At 39.4% G+C, this 26,970-nt stretch overlaps 2 protein-coding genes across 15 annotated transcripts in view; one reads left to right on the plus strand and one right to left on the minus strand.

Moving 5' to 3' along the window:
• The window catches only part of LOC104689186 (metalloreductase STEAP2), an 81,587-nt gene that overhangs the window by 4,622 nt on the left and 49,995 nt on the right, over positions 1-26,970 (minus strand). For 8 of the 14 annotated variants that reach the window (XM_039549225.1, XM_039549224.1, XM_039549223.1 and 5 more), the window contains 6 exons: positions 25,824-25,928; positions 6,952-7,145; positions 6,767-6,858; positions 5,556-5,700; positions 2,987-3,060; positions 2,019-2,071 (listed from right to left, as the gene is read on the minus strand). In XM_039549225.1, the coding sequence (XP_039405159.1) occupies positions 2,019-2,071; positions 2,987-3,060; positions 5,556-5,700; positions 6,767-6,858; positions 6,952-7,145; positions 25,824-25,928 (663 nt within the window). Of the gene's footprint in view, positions 1-2,018; positions 2,072-2,986; positions 3,061-5,555; positions 5,701-6,766; positions 6,859-6,951; positions 7,146-7,604; positions 7,754-21,420; positions 23,214-25,823; positions 25,929-26,970 lie in introns of those variants that run through there. The other 6 variants (XM_039549229.1, XM_039549243.1, XM_039549242.1 and 3 more) reach the window with 5 other exon arrangements.
• Positions 15,630-19,310, plus strand: FAM237B (family with sequence similarity 237 member B). The gene is made up of 3 exons (XM_039549244.1): positions 15,630-15,955; positions 17,878-18,274; positions 18,978-19,310. The coding sequence occupies exons 2-3, from the start codon at positions 17,893-17,895 to the stop codon at positions 19,001-19,003; spliced, it is 408 nt and encodes a 135-aa protein (XP_039405178.1). The 5' UTR covers positions 15,630-15,955; positions 17,878-17,892; the 3' UTR covers positions 19,004-19,310.

Consider the following 26,970-nt stretch of genomic DNA (forward strand, 5'->3'; position numbering starts at 1 on the left):
GCAGAAGGGGCTCAGATACTCTGGTAGAAAATCTAAGTGCTTCTGCTACTTTTCATGAACTGGTACTGATACCACTCATACACAGATCCTCTACCTTTGTGTCTTTTCCAATTAGTAATGACAGACAGTACCAGGTAACTTGCATGTATTTTCTTTTTCATAATGTACTAAGATAAAATAAGCATATACATGCTACATATCTCTCTCTTTAAAAATATCAATGTTCCATAGGAAAAACTGAATCCTTGTCTCTTGAGTGATACAGGAAAGACACCTCAGTAATTGCTATTAACTACATTGCTGATGTTGTTTCGGTTTCAGCAGTTGCAATACAGAGAGTACTTCCTCTTACTCTCAGAAGTTCCCTGTGATCACAATCACTAGTCCCCTTGACTTTAGAAAAGAGGTATTTTGTCCACATATATACCCAACACTGTGGTATAAAAACCATGAACTGTAGAAATGGCCAATGATAAGGATCACTGGCTATGCCAAGAAAAAGACTTCAGAAAAGAAAGCCAGGAGTGCAAGTAGATCTCTTGCTGGAGAAAGATACATCAGTAAGAGCAAGAGATCCTCATTCATGGAAGACAGTTTTTTGAAAGGGCTATGAAAAATCCTGTTTACTTGCAGCATAGCTTTCTAGGATAAGCTACCCTAAACTAGCAGATAAAATGAATACAAAAACAATTTTCCCTTAGACATATTGCATTTCTACAGGGAACCAGACAAACTAGACTTACTTCCCTTAATACACAGTTTTGTTGAAGTTTGTTAAATGAAGATTTCAAGCATCAGCTACTGAATTTCCCTAGCATTATTGCTTCTGAAAGCAAAACCAGTAGGTTTTTGTCTTTTCATATCTGAGGGTTATGTTTTTCTGGTTAACTCATCTGAAACTCTTTTATGCACTCGCCTTTTATCTTGAAAGTGATGAGTCCAGTGCTGCATATATCATACACTTCAAAAACAAAGTAAAAGCACATCAAAGAAGATTCAAGCTTGAGGAATGAAAATGTTTGCTGCAACTTTAAGTGAAGTTGGGGTCCAAAACCTATTAGTAAGTGTCTCATTTAGCACTGGTTTCACCCTCAGTGGATACTGTAGAACAGATTCCAGGCACCACACAATTATCTGCCAACTTTTATCTGAAGAAGCTGGGTGGAACAGAGTTCACAAAAATTAAAGTGGTAGGGCCATAGCTCCACCAGTCTTCCAGAACTACAGCCTACCACAGAAGGAACTGGACCCACGTGCCTTACCTCTCAGGTAGTGCACTATCCTGGGTGTTCAGGTCATCACTATCACATCATACTATTTTACTTTTTAATTAAAAAACCCAACCCACCAAACAAAAAAAACCCTAGACCACAAAAACCAAACCCACAAACACAAAAAACAAAAGAAAGAGCAGCCAACCCTGAAAGAAGTTATGGTAACAGGGTTATAATCAGAAAATTCCCTGCTGTTCACTAACGTAGATCTTCCGCTATTGGACAAATCTGCTATTATTTGCAATCCTTTCTGAAAATTATTCACTCGGTCCAGAGCTCTCTGTATGGGCAACTTGCAGAACATTTGCTTCTTCTAAATAAAGATAACAGGCGGGTCTCTGAAACAGTGATTTTTTTCCAAGTCGTAAACTTTTAAGAGTATACTAGGACACAGCAATCTCAATTCCATAAACAATTTCATACCTCTAAGATTATAAGGCAGGATTAGAACCACAGAAAGGAGGTAAGAGAAAATGAGAAGTCATTTAATAAAGTGACTTGAAATAAGCTCTACATCATATTACTGTACTTGGCTATGAAACTCTCTTATTATTATTTCATAAAATAGTACTTTTCCCAGAACTCCTGTTAAGTCCATGCAATTGCATTTGACATGTACACATTATAGACACACATATGAAAATACCTGCAAGTTTTCTTTCTCTTTCTGAAATTCTGTTAAGCAACATAAATAGTCACTCTACATACCTTTAACAAAAAAACAGTGTGAACTTTCATACCAACCTGCTTATAATCTGCATACATGATCTTTCCTAGTTCAGGCTGTATTGTTGTGACTGTGGCAAGGGGACAGGAAGAAAACAAAACTAGTTTTAACATTTAAAAAAATGTTAATGTTATAAAACATTTAAATATTGTAGGACTTTCTTAGTGTATTTAAATTAAACAAATGTGCAGTAGCAAAAAGATAAAATAAGGAAAAGGAACAAAGAGAAAGCAAAGTAAGATAGATGAAAAAAAATCCAGTGCTTCACCACGTCTTCTCTCTTTCTGCAGTTCTGCTCCAGTCCTCCCAAAAAGGGAACAGTGAAGGTAGAGAAGTCCCAGACACAAAAATTATTACTTAGACTATGGATTAGCTTCCCAACAGGGAAAAATAATGAAAGGTAAAGTGGGATAGGACTCTTCAATCTGAGAAAAGGCTGTAGAGAATTGGGAATGGTGCAAAAAGGTCAGTAGGAATTATCAGTACTTGCACTCTTTAATTAAAGAAGATTAGATGACTAATCCTAACTTACTGATAGAAAAATAACAAAAAATTTCTGTCCACTTTTCAGTGAATAGATTAAAAACCCCAAATCTTCTCTGTTACAAGTAGTAGCAAATTCCAAAGCATACAAGATGTTTATGCAAAGGAACTTGACAGTACATATTCAGTAGACCAAGGATATTACACACCTCAGAGACTCTCAGTTGCAATAAAATGGGCTGAGATGAAAATAAATGTTAAATAGACCCTGCATTAACAGGTTGAAGCACTATGGGGGTGTACACATGAAAAACTGAGGTGGGTAAAGGAACTGGATACTGAAGCAGCAAGTATCTCCTTGAAGTATTTCTTATAATTAAAAAATCAGGCAACATTCCTATACCCTATTCTTTATTATAAACCTTTATTATAAGAAAGTCAGTGAAACGCCTTCTTGCTCTCAGGAAATATTACTGCTCTAAAAATAAGAGTATAAACTTACAAGCATAATTTGCAATCTCGGGTTTGGCATGAGAAATCTTGCTTAACAAGGATGACTTTCCCGCATTTGGAAACCTAGAAGGAAAGTCAGGATTTATACACTGACATATCTGATTCCTGTATATTTATTTCCAAACATATTCTTCAAACTCAATGCTATCAACTCATTCTTGTACTCATCTACTCAGACGATTTTTTTTTTACAAAATGAACAAACCCCAGATCATTATGATTTATTTTTTGACATCAAATCTGAGTAATTTTTCTAAATCCAACAATACTTCCTAAGGATGCAGGCAGGAGAGTTATGTAAATACATGTGTAATAGATTTAAGAGAAATCTTTCAAAGTCATGCAGATAGAAACACAGCATTACCATCCAGGTATACTTGAATTCAGTCTTCATGTGCTATAGCTAATTTTGGAAATTATGCATGCATTTTAAAAAGCTGTCATGCTAATATATCTTACCAGTTGGATTTACAGTCTCTTAGCATACACATCACGGTTTATGAAAGTCTACAATTCAAGTACCAGTGGTACCTAAGCTAGAGTTTAACTAACACAGCAGAGCAAATGTAAACTCAGAGAGAGTGAGACTGTGAGACACACACATGCACAGTTTATAAGTGGTTTTAGGGCAGCAAAGTTGTATGAGGGATCCTGAAATTATTACTAACCTGTTTTGTTACCAAGTAGACCTAAGAGAACACCAAGGAAGCCCTAGGAGTTCGTCTGTGCACAACTGACTGTTACAACATTTTCCCTTTACAAGGGATAGCTATACCTGCATACTACAAAAGTGTTCCTTAAGGGATACACCAGCTTTTACAAAAGCTTCTTCACAGAATACATCTACCCACTGAAATGGAAACCTAAGTTAAGACTGAAACTGTAACACACACTTGTTTTAAAGATTAACCTGAGCTGTAAAAGTCACAATAGCCTTGATCCATGTAAAACCTGAAGTCAATCCTGACATGCAAGGATAGACTACTGTCCTTACTCTTGGCACATACTCCATCCAGAAAGTCCACACAAGATTTGTGTTCCTGTCAAAGTCACAAATATTCATCACAGCATGATCAAAGAAAACTGTCTACAGGCAACTCAACACAGCCACAAAACACAAAGGAGGTGTCCCACAGAAAACCAAATACTTTCCACTTGAATACAGCCAGAACCATGGCCTGTTAACAAGGCTAGTACTGCATTATGGGCCTTTATGAAGGGGCTGTACACAAATCTTTCTTAAAAAACAAAAAGCAACCTAATGACTCTTGTTATAATAGGGAAACTATTGATTGTAGTTTTAATACACTCTGATGTTGAAAGATGCCTTAAAGACATTCCAGAAGGTTACTCTGGTCATATCCTCAAGTGAGCTCTTTGTTTCCACTGAGGTACAATATGTTCTTTGAAGTTTAAATTGCAACCTAGACTAACACATCACAACCTGTACCCAAATCTGATGAGCCTTTCTCAAGTCTACATGTTTTTTTTTTACCTGATCTAATACCAAACCACTCACAAAAATGATAAAAATAGCAAACACAAAGAGATCAAAGTACAACCACAAAATATCAGAGGCTGATTCATACTCTCAATAAGAAAATATATGCTTCTCTAATTGACTGATAATGATTTTTGTATCCATTGTGAAGGCAAACTCTCAGCTAACATACAAGATTAAAGAAGCATCAGCATCATAAAACTCCTGTATTTTCACACTGACAAAAACAAGAAAAAAATTCTGTCATGTAATTACTGAAGAGCAATTGAAAATTATGTAACTTTAGAGAAATTTTATATTAACAAAATTATTTCTAGTAACAAAAATAAAAATATAGCTAGAAAACCATGCTGTCTTCAAGTTTCCATTCTTTACTGGTATATACCAACTAGACTATTTCCACCTCAAACTCATCATCATTTCATGTTTCCTATGTTTTTTATTAATAAGGACCACAGGCCTGATTTACGTTAGCAGATGCTGAATAGAACAATAATTGTACTACACTAGAAGTGTAGCTTCTTGAAAGCTTTCTCCAAATAAACATATATTTATCTGCATTGTTATAAAGCAGCAACACTGATATGCAAGTCCAACTGTTCTAGTTTGTAATTACTTCTTTCCAATGTTCCAAGTCGGATTTTTGGGAAAGTAGGAAACACAGCCTCTGGAATTCTCTTTGGAATTGCTACTGAAAGGATCCACTTGTGCCAGTGCCATGAAGTTAAACATACAATATGCAGTGTTCCTGGCTCTGTTTTGCACCTCCTATTTATTTCACAAATATTGTGCTAATGATATTGTAGCAATCACTGCAACTGCTAAATACAGTTATATTACTAATTATATATTGTCCTGATTCATGAAGCCCTTCACTCACCAAAACATAATGAGTACTATAAAAATGTTAAAATTAATTTACTAGCTTTATACTCAATCTGATTTTCTAAAACTGCAAATAACTTATGTGATCCAGACTCTCAAATTTCTTTGAAATTGAATTTGAAATGTACTACTTTGTGTTCCAATATCAGTTTTCAAACTTAACAGTACTTACCCAACTAAGCCAACATCTGCTATAAGTTTCAAATCAAGATGAACAGTTCGCCTCTGACCTTTGCAAGGCAGAAAGTTTGTAGCCAAAGAGCCTCCAAGTCCTCCACGAGCTGCTAAGAATCTTTCTCCTGCTGCATTAAGCTCTCCTGAAAATGAATTCATTAGTGAACAAACACAATCCCCTGCAGTAGTTCCGTTGTGATTTTCCATTTAAATGTCTCCAGTTATGAGACAATTTTCTGTGGGCTTCCTTGCAAGAACTGTGCCCTCAAGGTCATGGTGGTTTTCCTTGTTTTGGAAACAAATGAAAGCCATCACACCCCAGTATTGTTCTCTGTCATACAGTCACCTCATGAAAAGTGCAAGGCAGGCAAAGTATGGCCCAGATGGAGCTTCTGAAGCCTCCAATATTTGAATTCAAGAATGCAAGGAAAAATATGCATTGATAGAGATGTGGCTCTCTTCAGATGTTCCATATTTTTCCATAAGATGTAGGCTGTGATATCTCCCTTAGGGTCAGAATAAATAAAACAACAAAAAAAGCACAACATTTGGGTGTCGTTACCCACTGCTATGCCTACATCATAAACAAATCTTGCAATACATCCAATTTAGTTGAACATCCAAACTAGGGCTGAATTTAGTTTTAATAACTAGTTTGTGAATTTAGTTTTAATTCTGAACAATCTGAAAAGAAAAATTCTTGAGAAACTGCAAAGGAACTGTTGAGAGCTATTCCAAAAGCACTGTATTGAAAGAGATCTTCCTAGTGAGTAAAAAACAGATATGCATTTTAAGTAACCTAAAATGTTGACATTCAGCAAGGATCTTTGTCTTCTAAGCATTTTCATAATTCATTAAAGATATAGGGACAGTGGGGTTTATGAAGATGTAATTTATGTGAGGTCATGAATGATTCTTTGGAGGATCAGTATGGTTTCCGTCCTTTTAACACTTGTTTCCAATGGCAAAGGACTTGTATGTAGCATATAAGCCAATACTAAGCCAACTACTGCTAATTTCTGGAAGGGGTCCCTGCTTTTCCAACAATTTTTACAGTGTATTTGTCAACTCTTTGCCTAAACAAAGAAAAACAGACACATATTTTAGAAAACGTGCAGCCTTAAAACATCCTGGTATTAAAAATGCACTAGATGTTGTCAATAAATGTGACAAACATTAGATACCTTAAAACAAAGCGAACGTTCTTACCAATCTGCTTGCCATCATCATCAAGAACTGAAATTCCCAAAGGCACATGAACTTCACAATCTTTTCCTTTTTCACCTTTTAGAGCTTTAACACTGGGAGAAATTAAACCTGTCTTAGTAACTTAAGCTGACATTTTTCTTTCTGGAAAAGTTGTAAATAGCAACTTGCATTAAACAGACTCTTACCTGCTGTTGGCTCCTGTTCCAGCTACAAATCGCTTCTGGGGATATTTCTCCCTAATGCTCTTTAAGGTAGTCCTTTCTCGGGCGACGAACCAGACATCACCACCTCTTCCTCCTTCCCCTCCAAGGTTAGGATAACCCATTCCACCAGTTCCTCCTCTCACATAGACCCGCAAATCGTCTATGAAGTTGCTGTACTAATAAAACAACAGTTTCAACATCAGTTAATTATGTTGTTCATATTTCGCTTCATAGAAACGTGTGTAAAACCGCTTAGACAGATCTTTGATGGCAATAGAGGAAACTTCAGAAAGCAGAGCGTAAGCCTCCAATATAGTTTTTAATCAACGTTTGGCATGACTTCCTCGGCAGCGGCACCTCACGGTGCGCAGGGCAGCGGGCCGGGCCGGGCCGGGCGAACCCCTGCGCCGGAGACCCGCGAGTGCCGCCACCGCGGGGCATGGCCGCCGGCCCCTGCCGGGCGCCGGGCACTGCGGGCGGGGCGGGACGGGCCGGGACGGGCCCGTGCCGCCCGGCACACGGGAACTCCCGGAGAGGCCCCGGGAGCGGGACCGCCGCTCCCCGCCAGCCCTCCCCGCCACCCGAGCGCCGCCTGCAGCACCGTCCCCACCGCTCCGCGGGCCGGCCGCACTGACCTTCCGCAGCACCGCCGCGCCGCACCGCACCATAGCGGGAGCCGCAGCCGCCGCCCGGGCCCGGGCCCAGGCCCCGGTGGCTGTGTGGAAGGCACGGGGCAGGCAGGCGGCCGGGCTCCGGGTGCTGCACGGCGGGAGCGGAGAACAGCCCCGCTCCGGTGCGCAGGCGCGGCCCGGCCCGGCCCGCCCGCCGCCGCTGCTGCTGCCGGGTGCGGCCGGCGCTGCTCCGAGCCCCGGCGCGGCGGGACGGGCCCGCTGCCTGCCACAGCCGGCCCCGCGCCTCCGGCTGGAGCGCGGCAGTGATGCTGGCGTCTCCAGTCAGAAAGAGTTAACAAATCGCCCATGGAGCTGCCGAGGTTGAGAAGGGGGCTGTGAAACAGGAGAGGACACTGCCTTACTAGTAAAGCAGGTCTCATAACCTCAGATGGGAGGGACCCTGGGCGAAGGACCACCTGGGCTTTTATCGCACATTCCTGTTGAGTTGTCTGCTCCTGCTATGTCACTGGCTATCTCTTGTCACCTGCTGTGCCTCTTGTCCCTTGGCTGGCGCCAGGGATCCCCGTACCCTTTGTAGTGCAAGGATTGGTCTGTACGGCCTTTGGAATCGTACCCATGGACCACCAGCTCGGAAGAAAAGACTGAGCGTGTGGACTAATTAGAGTGGCAAAGGAAAGAATACTTTAAGCAACAGAAGAGAGGATAGTAATTAATAATTAGATAACTTGTAGCCAATGAACTGTGATATCTTTGTTTGCTAAAATGTATACATAGTGTAAAATTTTGAGAATCGGTGTGCTTGATTTGTGGAAAACTTCCACCTTGTGCCCTGCACAGAATAAACTGTGTCTCCTTTCTAAACCTGGCTCTGCCTGTGTTTAGAGTCCCTAAATTGGCAGCAACAGGAGTGCTTGAGGGGAGAGCACAACCCCAGCTGCAGGAGTGGCCAGGTTTTGGTTAACATCAGCGATCTCCAGCAGCGTGTTCTCCTTGGAAGCTGTGTGCTGGTTTGAGACAGCATCTACTGTTGGCTGTCCCCATGCAGCTGGACCCTTTAAAACCTGTTGGTCATATTGCTGGTGCGCTCTCCCTCAAGAAATTGAGACCTGGCCTTTAAATGATGCTGGTTTTCAGGATAAGTATGACAGTTAAAAATACATGACTTTAATAAGGCTTAAAGTGCTTTGCATTTTTTAAATGGTCATGAATAAGAAATTATTTTGTAAATTGTGACATCAGTAAGGTTTGAAGAGTAAAATTGGTGAAAAAATTACATAGAGTCATAGAATGGTTTGGATTGGAAGGGACTTTAAAGATTATCCAGGTCCAATCCCCCTGTCATGGACAGGACACCTTCCACTAGACCATGTTGCTCCAAAGCCCTGGCCAACCTGGCCTTGAACACTTCTGTGGATGGGGCATCCACAGCTGCTCTGGCCAACCTGTACCAGTGCCTCAGCACCCTCACAGTAAAGGACATTTTCTGTGTGTCTAACCTAAATATTTCCTCTCTTGGTTTGAACCTATTGCCCCTCAAACTATCACTACAGCTCCTGGTAAGTTCCTCTCCAGCTTCCCTGTACGGCCACTCCACATACTGGAAGGTTGCTATGAAGGCTCCACACAGTCTTCTCCAGGCCAAACAGCCCAAATTTTGGCCTGTCTTCAGAGGCGAGGTGCTCCAGTCCCCTTCATGGCCTCCTCTGGGCTTGCTTCAACACTTCAGTGTCCTTCTTGTGTTGGGGGCACCAGAACTCCACACAGGTGTTCCAGGTGGGGTCTCATGAGAGCAGAGAAGAAAAATCTTTCTTTCACAAGCCTCTATTTTGTAGATAAATATTTCTTAGATAATATGAACACAGTTTTAGGTTTTTGTGGTTTTTTTAAGCACTACTCCTCATCAAAAAGTAAGTATTTCTCTGTTCCTTCCCACAGCTTTTCCACAAGGTGTTACATTCTCGATTGCACCTGTTAGCTGCCTGAGGAGAATCATTACCATTTACAGTAATTTAATACAAGAAGTAACTTCAACAATGCATTTTATCTGTTACATAATAAAATAATTAAAAAAAAATTAGAAAACAGTGGTATGCCTTATACATTCTAAATGGCCCAGCGGGACATTTAAGTTCATGTGAATTGCAGTACAGAAATTATCACCACCGCAAAATATTCAGAACTCCCATGTTGTGCTTTCAGATCACGGGGACCCCATCTGCAGTCCTGAAACTGGTAATATGTAAAACCTAGTGCGAAGTGTTTTGAACTGATCAGTTAAGAATGTTATGACTGGAAAATAGCAAATGTGGGTCTGGCATTGTCCTTGAGGCATTTGACTGAGGGCTTGTAGGCTTAGACTCCTCTTCTCTACTCAGTGGTGACAGATGTCTCCAGAGATCAAACCATGTCATGATTGTGCAATCCCCATCTCTCTCTGTTAAGTCTTTTAGGTGAGCTGAATTTAGACTGTAATTGTGTATCTTTGAAAAGAAGAAAAGTGACCTGGCCAACCACACAGACCCTGAAACCTGGTCTCGCTGCAAAGCTTTGGAAAAACTCAGATTTGCTATATTAATTCCCAACAACATTTGATATGGTATCACCTGGGAAGGAATGAGCATATGTGGGTTAGGAGAGAAATTGAAAAGTGAGATAGCCACAAATAAAGTTAAAAAGAAAGATGTCAGGCTTAAAGGGTTTGTTTTAGGATGGTCTTATTTGATATTTTTTGTAGAAGTTCTGATAAAATCAGTAAGAGCATGCTCATGAAATTTGGAAATGAGATATACTTAGGAATCACCATAAGTAGAGAAATGTGCTGCTTTTGGCTGGGATAGAGTTAATTTTTTTCTCAGTGACTAGAATGGGGCTGTGGTTTGGATTTGTGCTGAGAAGAGTGTTGATAATGCAGGAATTTTTTAGTTATTGCTGAGCGAGGCTTGCATGGAGCCAAGACCTTTTCTGCTCCTCATTCTACTCCATCAGTGAGTGGGCTGTGAGTTCATGGAAACTGGGAGGGGACACAGCCAAGACAGCTGGCCCCAAGTGACCAAAGGATATCCCATACTATGTGGCATCATGATCAGTAATAAAAGCCAGGGAAAGAAGAAGGAAGGGAGGACAGTCCAAAGTCATGGTGTTTGTCTTCCCAAGTCACTGTTAACGTGCGATGGGACCCTGCTTCTCTGGAGATGGCTGAACACCTGCCTGCCCATGGTAAGCTGTGAATGAATTCCTTGTTTTGCTTTGTTTGCTGCATGGCTTTTGCTTTCCCTATTAAACTGTCTTTATTTCAACACACAAGTTTTCTCATTTTTACGCTTCCAGTTCTTTTCCTGCACACTCGTGCAGGAGTGAGGGAGCAGCTGCATGGTGCTTAGTTGCTGGCTGGGATTAAACCACCACAAGGAAGTGGTTTAATCCAAGGAGATGGATTTCATTTAAAGTAAGGAGGTATTAATGTCATTGTGTAAGGCCCTGGTAAAATCTCATATGGGGTACTGTGAAAACGTCTAATCAATTGTTCTATAGCTGAGCTAAGTCTGAACTAAAAGAGGGCTAGAGGGAAGCTAGGTCCATCACCAGAGACCTCGAGAGTCTTTCATAAGAACAGATATTAGGATGGTTCAGCTTGTTTACTGCAACAAAACAAAACCAGAGAGGAGACACAGGTGCTGTCTATAAATATATCAGGAAACTAAACATGAAGGATGAAAACCATCTAATTGAAGGGGAAAGACACAAGAACAAACAGATATGTACTATTCAGTAATAAACATATCAGGAAATCAGAATAATAGTTTCTAGTCACTACTGCAATTGAATAATGAAACTGCTTTCCATGGAATTAGTGGGAACAAAAATATTTCTGTTTTTAATATGGCACTTCATAAATGTATGAGGTGATTGTACAACAGAGCTTTTTTGTAGCGGCAGGGAACTAGGCCCTGTCATTCAGGAGGAATGTTCTGTGTTACCATGCCAATTCATAGAACAAACAGCAGAACATTTTGTCCAGATTTATGATTAATAATATGGGAAGGACCTGTCAGTTTTCTCTGAATAGAAGGCAAGGTTCAGAAGTCCTTACAAATGCAGAAGTCAGATTGTGTTTCTGTGACTTCAATAAAGCATGTGATGTCAGCATTCTATGGTAAAGAATAGAAAGAAGGAAATAAACAAAAGAACTTTTAAGTGAGATGAAAAAAGCGCAGGTAAGTTGCAGATAGTTCTTCAAGGATCAAGTCACAGACTGTGCCTGTTTGGCCAAATTTAGAAATATATCCTCTGAGAGAAGGCTCTCTGAGAGAGACTATCAGACTCAGCCCTCCTTATCATCGCTTGGTCGATAGCTGGATCACATGACAGGGATCCCTAATGCCTCACGTCAGCACTGTCCAACATCACATCATCACCTGCAGCATCCCAAATACGGACCATCCAACTTATTATGGATTCATCAGACCGTCGGGTGTAGTCCTTTATTAATTTCCTTTATATAGTCCTTTATATAAATTCCTTAATTAATTTCTGGGCATGGGGTAGCGATAGGGGATACACATCACAAAGTTACCCCAAGACATTGGCCCAGAGCTCTCCTTGGATACCAATACAACTATTTATCAACTTACACCCTGGTTTTGTGCTGTGTTCTGCTTATGTGGTACATAGTGTTTGAATTCAGTCCTTATGAATTTAATCCTTACAACTGTTAAGAGCAGCCTGGTCTGAAGCTGGTCCACTTAGCAGAGCCCTAAATTCCGTGTGCTGCACTTCCTTAACATGCAGCAGGAGGTTAACAGGTGAATGTGTAGACTGGCCCAGAGCTGCCAGCAGAGCTACTAACCAGTGTTAATTCATGTAATCAATCCACAGCTTTACCTCGAAAAACAGAAATAAAGAAAAGCTGGTCTCCTATATGCTACGAGTTGAAGGTGTTAAATTTATTGACATAACACTAGATTTGTTTCAACAGAGAGCGAGCTTATGCCAACAAGCTCATGCCAGCAGGGAATTAAGTAACATTTCATTTGAAATGTGGCATTGTGCATTTTCTGGAACCTTTTATAACATTGAGTGGCTCATCACACATACATGAGGCTAAGAATTACTGAAACAGAATCATTAACACTCCGAAGTTTGAGGATATTTAGATGTTTCATTGTCCAAAAACTTTACTTCAAAAATGTATCTGGTCCCCTGAAGAGACTCTGTTTTCCAGGTCAGGACTGATTCTATCACCTTTCTCTCCTGTTAGCATTGAGTTTGTGATACTTGATCTTCTGTAACAGGGCTGTGAGCACTTCACTGTCAAGGCTGATGGCAGAACATCACTGTCATTTCTTTACTTCAGAAGCTGCTAATCTGTGATGCAGAGGGTAACTCTATTCTTTATCCTCAGTGAATCAATCCTGTTTAGGTACAAGTGTCCCTATGTCACAGAGATATCTATAATTCAGTCACAAAAGGCTGGTAGCATTTTAAAGGCTCCCAAACTGATTTATACATAGTCAATGCATATTCTGAATTTCATGATAAATAATGCTTCAGTACCTGCTCTTTCATTCTTATTGTGTACTTCACATATTTGTATATGATTGCTTGAAAATCACAAGGGTACAGCTACCTCAAATCACAGTTTTACCTCTCTGTTTCTTTTCTCTCATGACATAAATTACTAAGTGGTGTACTGTCATCAACTCTAGCAGGAAGCCATAAAATCTCTTCCTCAACAATTTTAAAACTTCCGCCAGAGGTTTTTTGAAATTTGTGCTATATATGCTGTTTTTCTCAGTCTAGAGAAGAACTAATGTCGATGGCAATATGCAGAAAATAAGCAGAAATATTTTAGCAACAAATCTTTATTTAGAGTTGAAATAATTAAAAAACAAAACTCAATTTTCCTTTCCTTGCCTTTCTGAACATGCACACAGCTGGTAAGTTGGCATAATGGTCTTTCTAATTGAAAGAAATAACTACAAAAACATACCCAAGGTCCAAATATTGTAAAATATTGATGTATTAATTTTACAGTTTTATGGAAAAAGATAAAGAGATTTAACCAATATCAAGGATACACTCTTCAGTACGACAAAGTCCCACTAGATGAAGGCACCTCAGCTGCAATAATAGAAGGAATAAGTGGAAGTACGACAGTTTAAAACACATGCTATAGAAAGGTAGCAATGTTGAAAGAATTTTGAGGGAAACATTTTATTTTGCCCAGATTTGGCTATCAACTAAAAAATTAAAAATCACAGAAATAGCCACTTTTACTATGAGCCATATGAGCCATCTCATAAAACTCAAGTGTCAAGCAGCTGTGCTGGAATCTTTGGGTTTATGTGTAACATAAGCTGCACCTTTGGAATTCTTTTGGAAGCCCTGCAGAATTAAGAGAACAACAAAATTTTTCTCTAAATCCCATTTATATTTAGCCACTAGCTCAAAAGAAATCTTTCCAAAGTACACGGACAGGTTCTCTACTTTAAGAATTTTCCCCTTCAACCCAAGCCTTATGTAGCTTTCAGGTATGTTAGATTTTACAAAGGAGGCCACAGATTGATTTTTCTTGACTTTCCTTGACCTTTCTTGTTCTGAAATAGAAATTTTAATAACTAACTTAATAAACATGATCAGTGACTCTCTTCATGATGCTTCCATCCTACAAACCTCATGTTGTGCTTTCAGATCACAGGGACCACATGTAATATTCCACAGGATAATTAGTTGCCAATAATTTTGGTATCTACCAACTTGAATTCATGGGTCCATCCTTGTTCCAGGTGGCATTCTCCCAGAGGTGATGATCCCTCAGTGCATGACTGACAAAGTGCTTAACATCAGAAAGGAAAATAAAATATGGAAGTCAGCCTTCAGAACCTTTTTCACTTGGAGAGGTGATTTTTTAGGTATTATCAATGAATTCTCATGTATATTCCTAAGAGAACATTGTTGATGAGGTGGCATTTTAAAAAAAGGTATTTTTATTTGAAAGGATTTTACCAACAAAAATCTCTATCTTAGCATTTTGATTTCTATAGTTGTGTTCTGCAAATACTTTAAGACTAAAAATGGTGGATGTAACTAGAAAAAGGAAAAGCAAGAGGTGAGTGATAAAAATAAATCTGTAGGATGAAGAAATATGTTCAAAGGCTGCCTCCAGTGGCTTTTGGAGTAGAAGGAAATCACTGTTTGCACCAGTATCCTGTGCTACTACACCTAGATGTTTCAAGTGGGAATGAAATGAGAAAGGATTGATGCCACAGCCAAGAAGCTGTGGAACTACCCACCTCTTTACATGCCTTTAAATGCCTTTGAAATTTTGGCAGTTTCACTAATAAATTTGTTAGTGCATAAAGCAAGCAAAAAGGGAAATTTTTCTTAGCTTGAAAACTTACTGAATGCTTTATTTTTTATTAGTGATACAAAGGAGCTCACTTAAAGGTAGTTCTTTGTGAAGTCTTCCTAATGCTTTAATCTCTTTGTTATGAACACTGCTTTAGAATGTCAAGGAATAATTACAACTAATAGAGCTTTAGCTCCTTTCAATGATACAGTGAGTTCAGAGGTAAGATAACTATATTCCAGTCTTCCAGACATTTTCTGAAGCAAGATTTTGAAACAGTGTTGACATAGCTTAGCTGGAAAGGCTTCCAGAAGATACCTAATTATTGTGAACACTGTCATTTCAGAGCAGATTTGTATTTGTGCTTAAGTACTGTATATATTGGTTTTTAGACAGAAATGACTGTATTTCTACTTGAAAGAACTGACTGTTGCTGTCATGTTGCACTCCACCAATGCATGTTGTGAAACCCTAACAGACCCAATTTTACCACATATTTGTTCTTTTTCATTACTTTGAACATTGTCCCTGTGTGTTCTGGTAGGCAAACAGGAACATGAATGGAACCCTAGGTTTATGAAATGGGAGTTTATGAAATGGGAGTGTTCATGTTCCTGATTAGGAGAATGATTTGCTATCCATTGTGTTTCATCTTTCTGACAGCCCTCTGTCCCCCGAGCCAAGACACCTCCCATGCCCGGAAGGCAGTCTCCAGGTGAGGCCCCAGCCCAGCCTGGGCTGACACTGGGTGCTGCTGCAGAAAGAGGTGGGGCTACCACAGCCACAGCTCCCTTCACCCTTCCACCCACCTGAGTTCAGCTGCTGCTGCTGCTGCTGCTGCTTTGCCAGTGGCAGAGTTGTCCCTGTGCACTGTAACCTCAGCATCCTCGGAGCACCCAGCAGTTTCCAGGCACTTGCAGCCCTCTCATGAATGTCTTTCTTTTTCCCCAAGTGGCTGACTTCTGTTTTTCAAGGCTACTGTTTTCCATCTCCTCGCTTAAATACTGTAAGTACAGCTTCTGCTGTGGCTCTTTAGTTACTGCCTTTGTGAAATTCACCTCTCTTGTACTGAATAGTTAGAGTTACTTGCTCAAAGTCTCTGAGGTTTGTTGTGGTCTCTGCTCCTGTTTGTGGTGTTCAAATGGACCTTTAGCATTTCAGTTTTTAGCTGGATTAAAACATGAAACCAAAACAACTCAAAATGTTGGTGGTTTCCTGGCTGCTGTTTTCCTACTTTGTAGTAAATTGCCAGTGTGTCCTTCCTCTGAATGCTGGTGCATAGTGAAGTAGAAGTGAGAAGAGAAGCATTTCCATCCCTATTTGTTTGCTGGAACCAGTTTTCTAAGAACACAAAGAAGTGGAACTAATGTATGTTGATCAGCTCTCAGGGTGCTGAGGCAGGTAATTCTGCTGCCTGCTGAAATCTACCTGGCCCAGGTTTTAGGAAGGAGCTAGGTTGGAGGGTATCTGTCTGGCTCAGTTCCTTGGGTTCTGAAGCTGAAGTAAAGGAATACATGACTAAGGACCTCAGGTGGCTGCAGCAGTGTGATTACACACTCAAACTAAAAATCATCCCAGAACCCTGAGGCTGCAGCAAGAAGGCCTATTTCAAGCTGTCTTGCTTCCTGACCCAATTTGGTGTCACTGTGAACTCCATGGTGTCACCCCAATTCTGTATTCTTACAGACATTCCACATAAATGTTATTATCGTCTATGGGTTATTCTCTCTTTAATTGCATCCTAGGAGTTGCAGAAAGAACATCAGTGTGTTGGCACTCTGAAGACACCACAGACTAACTTTTCATATCGACAGTGCCCAGAGATATTTTCAGTTGAAGAGCACACTTGCAATTCTGGCCAAATTTCCAGTAAAATTTGCACAGCTGCCCAAAATCTTGCCTTTTTTTCTGTACAAAACCTCACATAATTTTTGCAATTGTATTTTACACTCTGAATTGGAAATTGGAGGGAATAAGCATGGCACCAACTATTTAAAATGGAATTGATTTAGGATACCAAAATAAGGGGCACTGTCTGAGAGTTTTGACTGTCTTCTTCAGACTTCTTCCTATGTTTGTCTTTTTTGTTTGATTGGTTTCCTCTTTATGTTTATTCTCCTGTTCCACTGCACTTTATCTTGATAGGAAGGACTGATAAAAAAAATTATCAGGTGTTTTAGTGCTGTTCTGTCTAAACTTGATTCAAGGATATGGAATACACATGATAAGGAGACTGCATTTTTCCCAGGGGGAATCTGTGTGTAGTAAAGAATACATATTCTGTAGCATTTGAAGTTCTCCTTATGCCTCCTGTGTTATTGCTCTTTGCATCTCTAATTCTCCAGATAGTTTGTGTGTTTTGCATATATACTAGATATAATAATGCCAAAATCTTACCTAATTTTCTAATATAAGCCAGAAAAGAATTTGCCCTCTTCCAGTCTTGCAACAGCTACTGAATGAGTTCATAACATGCCTACACTCGCCTAATACAGTTTATGGTCTGGTTTACCATTATTACCATCTTTCTGAGTTGGACTTTCCATGAAAGACTGCCTGTTTATAACTGTTACTTGTTTGCAGTAATTTAAAATAGCATTCGACTAGGACTCTTTAAGCATCTGCTATTAACCTGATTTTGCTGACAATCCAAGCACAGGAGTTTAAGGGAAGAAGTCTTGGTCTAAAGGAGCAGTTCTAACATAGGCTATGGTCACTTCAAACTCTTTGCTTCAGGTTTTCATGTTCTAAATGTCATTAACAATTTCTAGGTGCAAACCTAACTTCCAGCATTAGGGTTCACTGGTATTTATTGCATTTATTTTTCTGAATACCTGTATAAATCATCTCTTGGGGTACCCACAAGAGTTATGTGGCAATGAACTACATAACATCAGAATCACTGGGATTTTATACACTTCTTTTCAGGTATCTTCTTGAAGGATGGAATTTGTATGGAAACGATGGTGGTCTCTTCAGCTGGGCTGTATATTGATAGTGAATTTGGTTTATGCCAATCTAGAGTATCAAAAAGAAACTCCTCCAAGCCTGCGTGAGATTGACCATCAGTGCTGGCAGGTATCGTCCCAAGGGCTGGTGGAAATGAAGAAACTCAAGGTAGCAGATACAGTTATTGCTCTCTGGGACTTCATGATGTTCCTAAAGGAATCCCCTAAGCCCAAGCACAATGAACTCTTCAATGACTTAGCCCAGAACTTCTGGGATATGTATGTAGACTGTGTGCTCTCAAGATCCCATGGAATGGGCAGAAGACAATTAACATCTCCCAAATACTCTTCCACATACTCACACAGAACTTTAGAAGGTAACTACATGATATGGTACTAACATTAAACTGAAACAATGCTCCATCCTCATCCTTGATTGCTTAGACAGCTCAATATACTAATTTACAATTTTCTGTCTCTACTTGTCAAACCTATTTGCATCTTTCAATGGTAGCTACTTTCACAATACACGAGTCACAAGTTGTTAGGGTACTACATTTCAATATTTAATGAAGTGTAAAAAAGGCTGGGTATGCACGTGGGAGTGTGTGGAAATGGATGCTGCATTCTCTGTTTATTGCTGTGTGCGTATAAATGACAGTACATTAATAAAGTAATTACAATACTAAAAAGTTTCCTGGTATTAGGAGTTCAGCCTCAGCTTTGGGTAGTCATTGCTCTGTAGAAGGGAAGCTCAAATCCCTGACAGTTTGAGCCCTATTCTTCCTACTAAAACTACTGACATATAATGTGATGTCATGGTCACTGTGAATCACTAAACAGTGACAGATTCTGGTCATCATGATTGGGGTGAGTATGAACTGAGATCATGTAGGTTACTTTACATCTTACTAATCAGTCCTAGATCTGTTGTCCCCCTTCCTCCTCAGCAGCAGACTTTTTTCTGATGTACCCTGTCAGATGACTCAGGTTTTCAGAATTGAACATGAAGATTATTTAATCATAGCATTTCTAACATATTGCTTGGACAATAACTACCTGTCTTTCATAATCTTGCAGGGTCTGCTTTCACCAATCCATTTTAGGCCAAAAGGGGAGGAAATGAAGATACTTAAGGCAACATCAAAATGAAGGAGCACAAAATCACAACATATATTGTAGATGCTTGGACAAATCCTGTGGCATGGTTCAATCTTTTTTTTATCTTCTTTTTGTATAAAGTAATTAATCACTCCTAAACTGATAAGTACACAAATCCCCACACTACCACTTTTGCTTTCCTGTCTTGCAGTCTACCAAGCTTGCCTTTTCCTCACTGCACGTGTGAATGCTTTTGTATTTTGAGTTGACACCTTTGTTCTCCCATATAAACTTTAAAGTCTGGATGTGTCATATTTTTGTAGAATCTTGTTTTTTCCAATAATTCTCTTTTTGAAAGTTAATTTTGATGGAAACCCCAATATATTTTTATACATTATGTAACAGAGAAAATGTAAACAAATGCATTTTATACATTGTCTTGCACATGCTCTTTATTTTAAGAATTGCAAAAAAAAAAAAGAGGTGGGGCATTAAGCTAAAGGGAAGGATTATGCTCATTGTAATGTCCTGTGCAGTCTAAACTTTGTATTTTATCATTGCTTAGTCTATGGATTAATTAAAGTATTTTTCTAAGCAGCAAGGTCTGAATAGCAGTAGTTTTCTTGTCCATTAACATGTTATTTGACATGTTATGTGACATTAAGAACAGCGCTTTAATCAAGACTCCAGATAAGGAGATGCAGTCCATCCCTGTCATTGCAGGCAGCATTGCAGCTGAGATGGGACCCAGGCACCAAGTGGTTCAAAAGAGGGACAGACTGACTCGGCTACTGCTCTCAGTATAAACCATTGAGAATGGATAAAATAATTCAGGGAGATTAACTGCCTACTTAAAGCAATTCTTCTGAGTATAAAAAGCCTGAGAAATACTGACTATTCTCTGCTTTACTCCTTGGGCAATGCAGCTTGTTCAGTCCCTGTTGTGTTTTAGCCTTTTATGAGATTCCAGGTGGTTTTAATTATTTTAGGAAATAGTACTTATGCTGTAACAGCATAGAAACCTTCATAAGTAACAAGAACTCCATCCCACATAATGCCTAGCTCATACATCGTTTGTAAAATATCCAACAAGTCTCACAAATTTGTAAACGTTCATTTAGGTAAACACAATATTCAACTGCATCTCCTATATGTCTCCTACAGTATTCTGGAGAGGGTACAGAAGTTTTTCTGACTCACTCATGAACATCACTTTAAGTTCCTGATAGAAATAGTATTTTTGAGCAAATGGAGTTATTACACACCCAAGCACAACAACTTCAGGAATTGATACATTATGATGAGCAGCAGTTTGAGAGCCATCACCTAACCTGCCCCAGCAATATCCAGTTTATAAAGCTGTGTACTGGATTGCATTTGTAACAAATGTAACTGGCATAAATTACATAAACAAATGCCCCTTGTTCACCTACACTGATTACCTACAGAAGTGTCAAAGAATAATAACATTTTAAAGGGATTGTTTCTGCTATTAGTGAGCTTTTAATTGAATGCCAGAGCAACGTATCCTATGCATTTTTAAAAGCTTCATCCTTCTTCAGGCAGTAAGCCTTTGTTTTAATTAGTTTTCTGTAAGACACAAAAGTGCCTAGCACTACCATAATTGGCTGCAGAATGTTTGAACCATCAATTGCTACAGTCACCCTGCGGTGTCTGGCAAAGGGGCAGCTAATTGTGAACCCAATGAACACAGCAGCAGCAAAACTAATTCCAGGCAGACACACTATAGTGTACATCTATGAAAGCTGTGGAAAGGCACAGCTGACTACTCCTGGGATGTCAACAGCAGGGATTAACAGTGAATGGGATGATCCTTTCTTCCACCAGCACTCCCTGTTTCCATCCCTGGCTTACAGCAGGGACAGCAAGCCCAGTTTCTTGGGTGTTGTATGTTCCCGCCTGCAACAGCCAAACTATGTTCCGTGGCTGTCTGGCAAAATCAAATGTTGTTTGTGCTGCTGTGAGCCTTGTGTTAGTGCTGATTTATGAAGAATAAATGTATGTATTTGGGAAAATTCTGTCTCCTTCATTCTCCAGTCATTATTAATTAATATTAATACTCAATTAACAAGAGCATTTGCATTTGCAGCTGCTCATTTGCAGTCACGGTGTCTGTAGCAGAAGCAATACAATTTGGGAAGAAATGCCATGGGGCTCACTTTGTGCCTGATTTAAAGTTTTTGCATAAGCAAAACTGATTTCCAGTTAGAAGTTCTTTATCTATACCTTGGCTACAGTGTATTGCTGTAACCTTTGCTCAGAAATTGGAAGGACATATAATCCTCTACATTTTTTTTAATGGGTCTTTGCCTTGCTGCCAGTAGTAATGAGTCACCCACACATTCACGTAAGTGCAAGCATGTAAAAAACCCTCAAAATGTCACAGGCTTTGGCCTCCTAGTAAAATTTGTTTTGTTTGGTTTTAATTGTGAAAAGACAACACACCATACATTCTCTAAACCAGCAATAAAGCAGCAAGTCTGCTGCAGAGCTGTCAGAAAAATATAACCACAAAAAACTGAGCAAGACTTTACTTGACACAGAGGAGTTCAGTTAGAGAATCTTTATATACCTTAGCTAACCTTTCTTGCAGGCAGGCAAGAAATACATACAGGCTAGTTTAATAGAACAAACTTTATACAGATAATTTTGGGAAAATGTATAATGAAACTAGATTATAGTTAAAAATTATCAGTCAGCAAATGGTCAGCATAAAAAATTAAATTAGCATAGCTCAATTTAATTTCTTTAGCTTTAAGTACTAGACAACTTTCTTACTCAACAAGGGTTTAACAGACCTGCCCGTAAGAAAATCCTTCTGATCTTTGGAAAACACATGCTGAGATTTTTCTAAACTTCAAATACCATTTTTCATACATGTTTTATTTATTTCATTATTTTCTTAGAGTTTTTCTTTTTATAGAATTTAAGTAGTCAATTTTAAAACAAAGCCATTTGCCTTTATTTTTAGTGCCACCACTGCTATATCTTGTTATAGAGACAAACAAATTTTTATGACATGCTTATACACACACCTATTACCTCTTCCATGAAGCAAAAAAAAAGGAGTTGGAATATGCTAGCTTAAATTTATTTTCTTTTTTTCCAGCTGGCAGTTAAAATAGCAAAAGTTTGTGCTCCTCTGAAGATGTTGCTTACAGGCCAAAATGACAGACTAAGTGCCAGTTTGTATGTCACAGCATAAAAGCGTGTGATGTCACAGAAATTTATGCCATAACACTGGATAGCAACTGGTTTTAAAATGAAGATCCTCAGGGAATCTTGCTCTATTGTAACAGCAATTTCTGGCATGGCCCAAATTAAAAAAGAAAACTGCTCAGAAATGGAGTCATCTGCAAAAAGGTCTGCTGCTCACCAGTTTGTATAGGTATTCTAGAGGTGCCAGGGTGGAAGAAGATGAATTCTTTTTGGAGACAATAGGAATAAAAGCCCAACAATTAATTAGATTAGTAAGACCAGTTAAAGAGCTGTGAGCAACCCAAATGGAGCAGGACATTCCAGCATGTCTCTCCAACAGGCAGGGAGAAACTGTTGGCACAAACAAGCTTCTTAGTGAGTGTTTAGATGAAAACTGAGATGTCAGAAGTCCTGATGCTAAAAGTGGCAATTCAAGAAACAAAATGGATTTGGACAAAAACCATGTGGGTATGGTATCCAGGAAAACAAAGAATTGAAAGTGTTTATGTGAAAATTTATCACCCTGCTCAATGAGATGCTTAAACTGCAATGTATGGAATGCGTCAGCAAGAGATGGAAATGCAAATAGTGGACTGCTGACAGTGGATATTAGCACACAAAGTTACTAGACTAACGTATCTTTGTACCATACTCTACAGGGGACTTTATTAATAAAACATCCCCACATTATATTAATTAAGGAAAAATATAATTTTACTCTTATGATATTCTAAGCAATTTATCAACTCATTAAGAACATTTATCTTGTATCTACATATACGTAACTACATATTAATACAGCACTTTTTGGAACAGCATTTATTCTACAGGTACTGATTTTTTCTTGACTGAGTCCAATGTTTTATCTCTTTTGATCTTTTTTAAGGCTCCTTTAAAAACAGCAGCCTTTCTAGGAGCATGGTCTGCAACAGCCAGTGGCCCTCCACTGTACTGACAAGGTGTACTTTCCACAGTTACTAAGCGACCAGGTCCGACCTGAAATACAAAATAAATACATTGCTTGACTTTCATGCTAGTCTTGCAAATGAGATGAGATGTGAATAATGAACTGCCTTTTGAAAATATTATTCAGTTGGTGGAGACATCTGCTGAGGTTTCTGAGGGTTACTAAAACTATCCCTTATACTAAATTCACAATTTGTTCCCATCAATATAAAAGAAAGGAGAGAGTGTTTTTTCAGCTGGTACTTTTATGTGCTCTGCTTTTCTGCCTTCATGTCTGATCTTATGAATGGAAAAAAAGAAAATCAAGCCTTTATTCCAATAGAAGTTTGCTGTACAATGTTATTTGGATTTGAATAGAATATCAGCCACAGTTTGCAACCTCCCTATACATTATTACTTACTACTTCAAATAAAAAAAAGGAACAGGCCTTCTTTCTCTCAGAATGCAATTGCATAGAACTACTGCTCCAAAAAATCTCCAAGACTGAAAGACACATACCCTTTCCAGATTCATTACTACTCTTTATACTGAATAGGTTGGAGTCTTGGCATAAATATCCCTGAGTGACAGCTCTGTCTTCTAATCATGACCTACTGAAAAAAAATGCAACTCCTTGAGTGCATGTGGTTCACATGTTTGACTACTTGACCTTGACTAAGCAACAACCATTTTAGCTTAATTTTCATCTCTCCCTGCTAAGGGTGTGTCCTGGGTTGCAGTGTATTCTATTACCATCCTCATGAGCTGTTGCAATCAGGTGGGGCAGTGTTTCCTTGCCTCCTCCCCCCAGACTATCTTTCTGTTAATTGCCCATCATTGTCCTGCCGCATGACTCAGAGATAATTCCCTCCGGACTATTTTCTGCTAATGAGCCTAATCAACACTTTGCCTCATGACTCATTACCCCATTGTGAGATGCTCCACCCAGAGGGAGGAACCAAGCATCCCATAGTGGATATAATCTGGGACTCTGAAGACCAGAGACAACCCTTTCCACTGGATTTCCAGAGTACAGGAGCTACACAGCCACCACTGGACCTGAGGAAGAGCAGACTCTTTTACTACAGGATCACCTCTTCAGGAGGACTGCAGCCACCATTCTACCTGACTGCTACCACCACCCTAACTAACAGGGTGTCAGGTTGTATCTTGACTCTGTCAGTTTGAACCAGTGTTTTATTTTTTCCTTTTCTTTAATTTCCCTAATAAATTGTTATTCTGACTTGGTGCCTCCCACTGATTTGTTTTCAAACTAGTACAGGGTGTTTGGCAGAGAGGAGGAAGATGGTTGCATTAAAAAAATTTCCAGCCGTATCTGTCATTTGTAATTCTCCTAAGCAGTGTACCCAAGGAATTTTATATGATGTTGCTAAAACACTTGTTTTCTCAATACACCTTTTCTGCAAAATGGACTAACCTTTTCCTTGTTTTTATCTACAGTTATTGAAATATTGATTATAGAACCAAGAAGCTACTTTCTTGTTAAATCCTCTCCCTCCAAGATATGAACATTCTTGGCTTGAGATTCAAGCCTTTAAAATAAAATCTAACAGTATGTTTCTCTTCACTAACAATTTCCAGATTACTCATGTTTATATCAAAATTTTTCAGGTACTTTCTGCAAAATATTGCTGTTTAGCAGTCTCACTGTTGTTTATGCAAGTACCTAAATAATTTTTCCAACCCACTTCATCTTGCATTCACAGATGTTTTCCTCCACATCTTTCTGAAGTTTAAGAAAATGAGAGAAAAATTCTAGTCCAGCACTCTGAGACAATCCCCTTGCTTCCTATCAAGCTCCTTGCTTCTCCATCACATCAAACATGAACTTCATCTTCTCTTTTTCAAGTTACAGCCACCTTAGTTATCATTATTCATTCATGCCAGGGAGCCCATGATAATAGAATCTCTTGCCCTCATACAAGTTTGAAAACAGCACCTCATGTTCATCCTTTTTCATTTTTCCTCACATGTAGGAGTAACTTACAACAAGCAACAAGAAACTATCCCCCTAAAATCCTCCTCAGCTGTGACGCTTACACAGAAATAACCCAGTTAGCACAAAACCAGTTACTGGCTAGACTGAGGATTCCCCTGTGTCTTGTCATAACTCAACATCTAAATATGCTGTTAGGTGTGAATTAGATCTTAACAAAGGCTTTTTATTTTCTCACACATCAATTAACTGATAGAAATGAGAAAAAATGTTTTCTACAGATACAACAAGTGGCTTATCTGCAGACAGTCAGGGACATGTTACTGATAAAGGACACCTCTACAGATGTATCAAAGATTGCACAGATGTACCCAACAATGAAAGGAGGAGGTCTTGACCTCAGCAAGGTTTCATGAACAGCTCTCTCACAAGAGCTACATGTCACACAGCATAGGAATCATCTTGCCCACACTTTTTCAGAGTAATTTGCAGATCTGAATCTCATTCTGGCCAACTGCTTGTCTAAGGATATGTCAGAATGGGAAGTGGCGATTTGCAGAAGATACAGATTCTTTCTTATGTACTTGGACTTGTCAATATAACATTAAAGAAAGCATAAGCAGCAGCACGTATAGAGCCAGAATAAACCCCATACTACTTACCTATTAATGAAAATAAAACAGTGTCATTAAGGATTACTTACTGTTGTACGGAGTTTTTTAATATCAGTAGAATGGACTGGTCCATTTTGAACATTTGCATTAGATCCGGAAGCCTCTATTGATATTTTCTGAAGCCTTTTTGCTTTCTAAAGATAGTAAGAAAAAAGGCAAGATTGTTTTAATGTGCATTAATTGTGTCATTTGCACTAGTTTGAAAACATACAAACAAAATGACAAAATAAATGAGGTTATAATTCTATTTGCCTTTAATTGTAAGTACCCTTCCCCTGGTTTTTGACTCTTTCTTGTACTGATAACCCTAAAACAGAATAAACGGACATGGCACTGCAAGAGTGGGAAGGGAATCCCTGCTGGCTGTGACCTGCAGGCTGTACTCTGTGCAATGCAGCCCTGGGTGCTGTGAGCCTCCATGGCCACAAGAGTACAGTGCTGCCTCACGATCAGCTTTCACCCCACGCAGAGCACACAGCCACCTCTCCAGGCAGCCCCAGCTGTACTGCGGCATCACAACTCAATCTCAATACAACCCGGATGAATGACTTCACCGTTTTTTTCCCTGAGCTTTATGAGCTTTTGGTCAGCCCATCTGTCCAGTTTCTGAACAGCAACCCTACATCCCAGCATGTGGATTGCTTCCTCCAGCTCAGCGTCATAGAATTACAGAATCACGGAATGATTTGGGTTGGAAGGGACATTAAAGTTTATCTAGTTGCAACTCCCATGCCATAGGCAGGGACACCAGAACAGGTTGCTCAGAGCCCCATCCAGCCTGGCCTTTAACACTTCCAGGGATGGGGCATTCACACCTTGAACCTGATGAGGATGGATACTGATTCAATATCCAAATCACGAATGAAAATGTTAAATCAACACTATATTATCAACCCTGTAACTAACTCTGAGGAATATCATTCAAAACTGACCACTAGTTAGATTTTAGTCACTGACCACTGTCCTTTAGAGCCCATTAGTCCAGCCAGTTTTTCCCACAGCTTGTAGTCCACCTGTATGTAATCTATCCCCATTTTAACTACAAGAATGCTACACAGGACCGTGCTGAAAACCTTGCCAAAGCCAAGGCAATAGGCATCCACCTTCCTTTTTCTCCAGGACAAATAATTTTATCACAGAAGGCAACTATGTTGGCAAGGTGTGATTTGTCATTGG

The sequence above is a fragment of the Corvus cornix genome, chromosome 2 (assembly GCF_000738735.6).
Source record: "Corvus cornix cornix isolate S_Up_H32 chromosome 2, ASM73873v5, whole genome shotgun sequence".
NCBI lineage: Eukaryota > Metazoa > Chordata > Aves > Passeriformes > Corvidae > Corvus > Corvus cornix.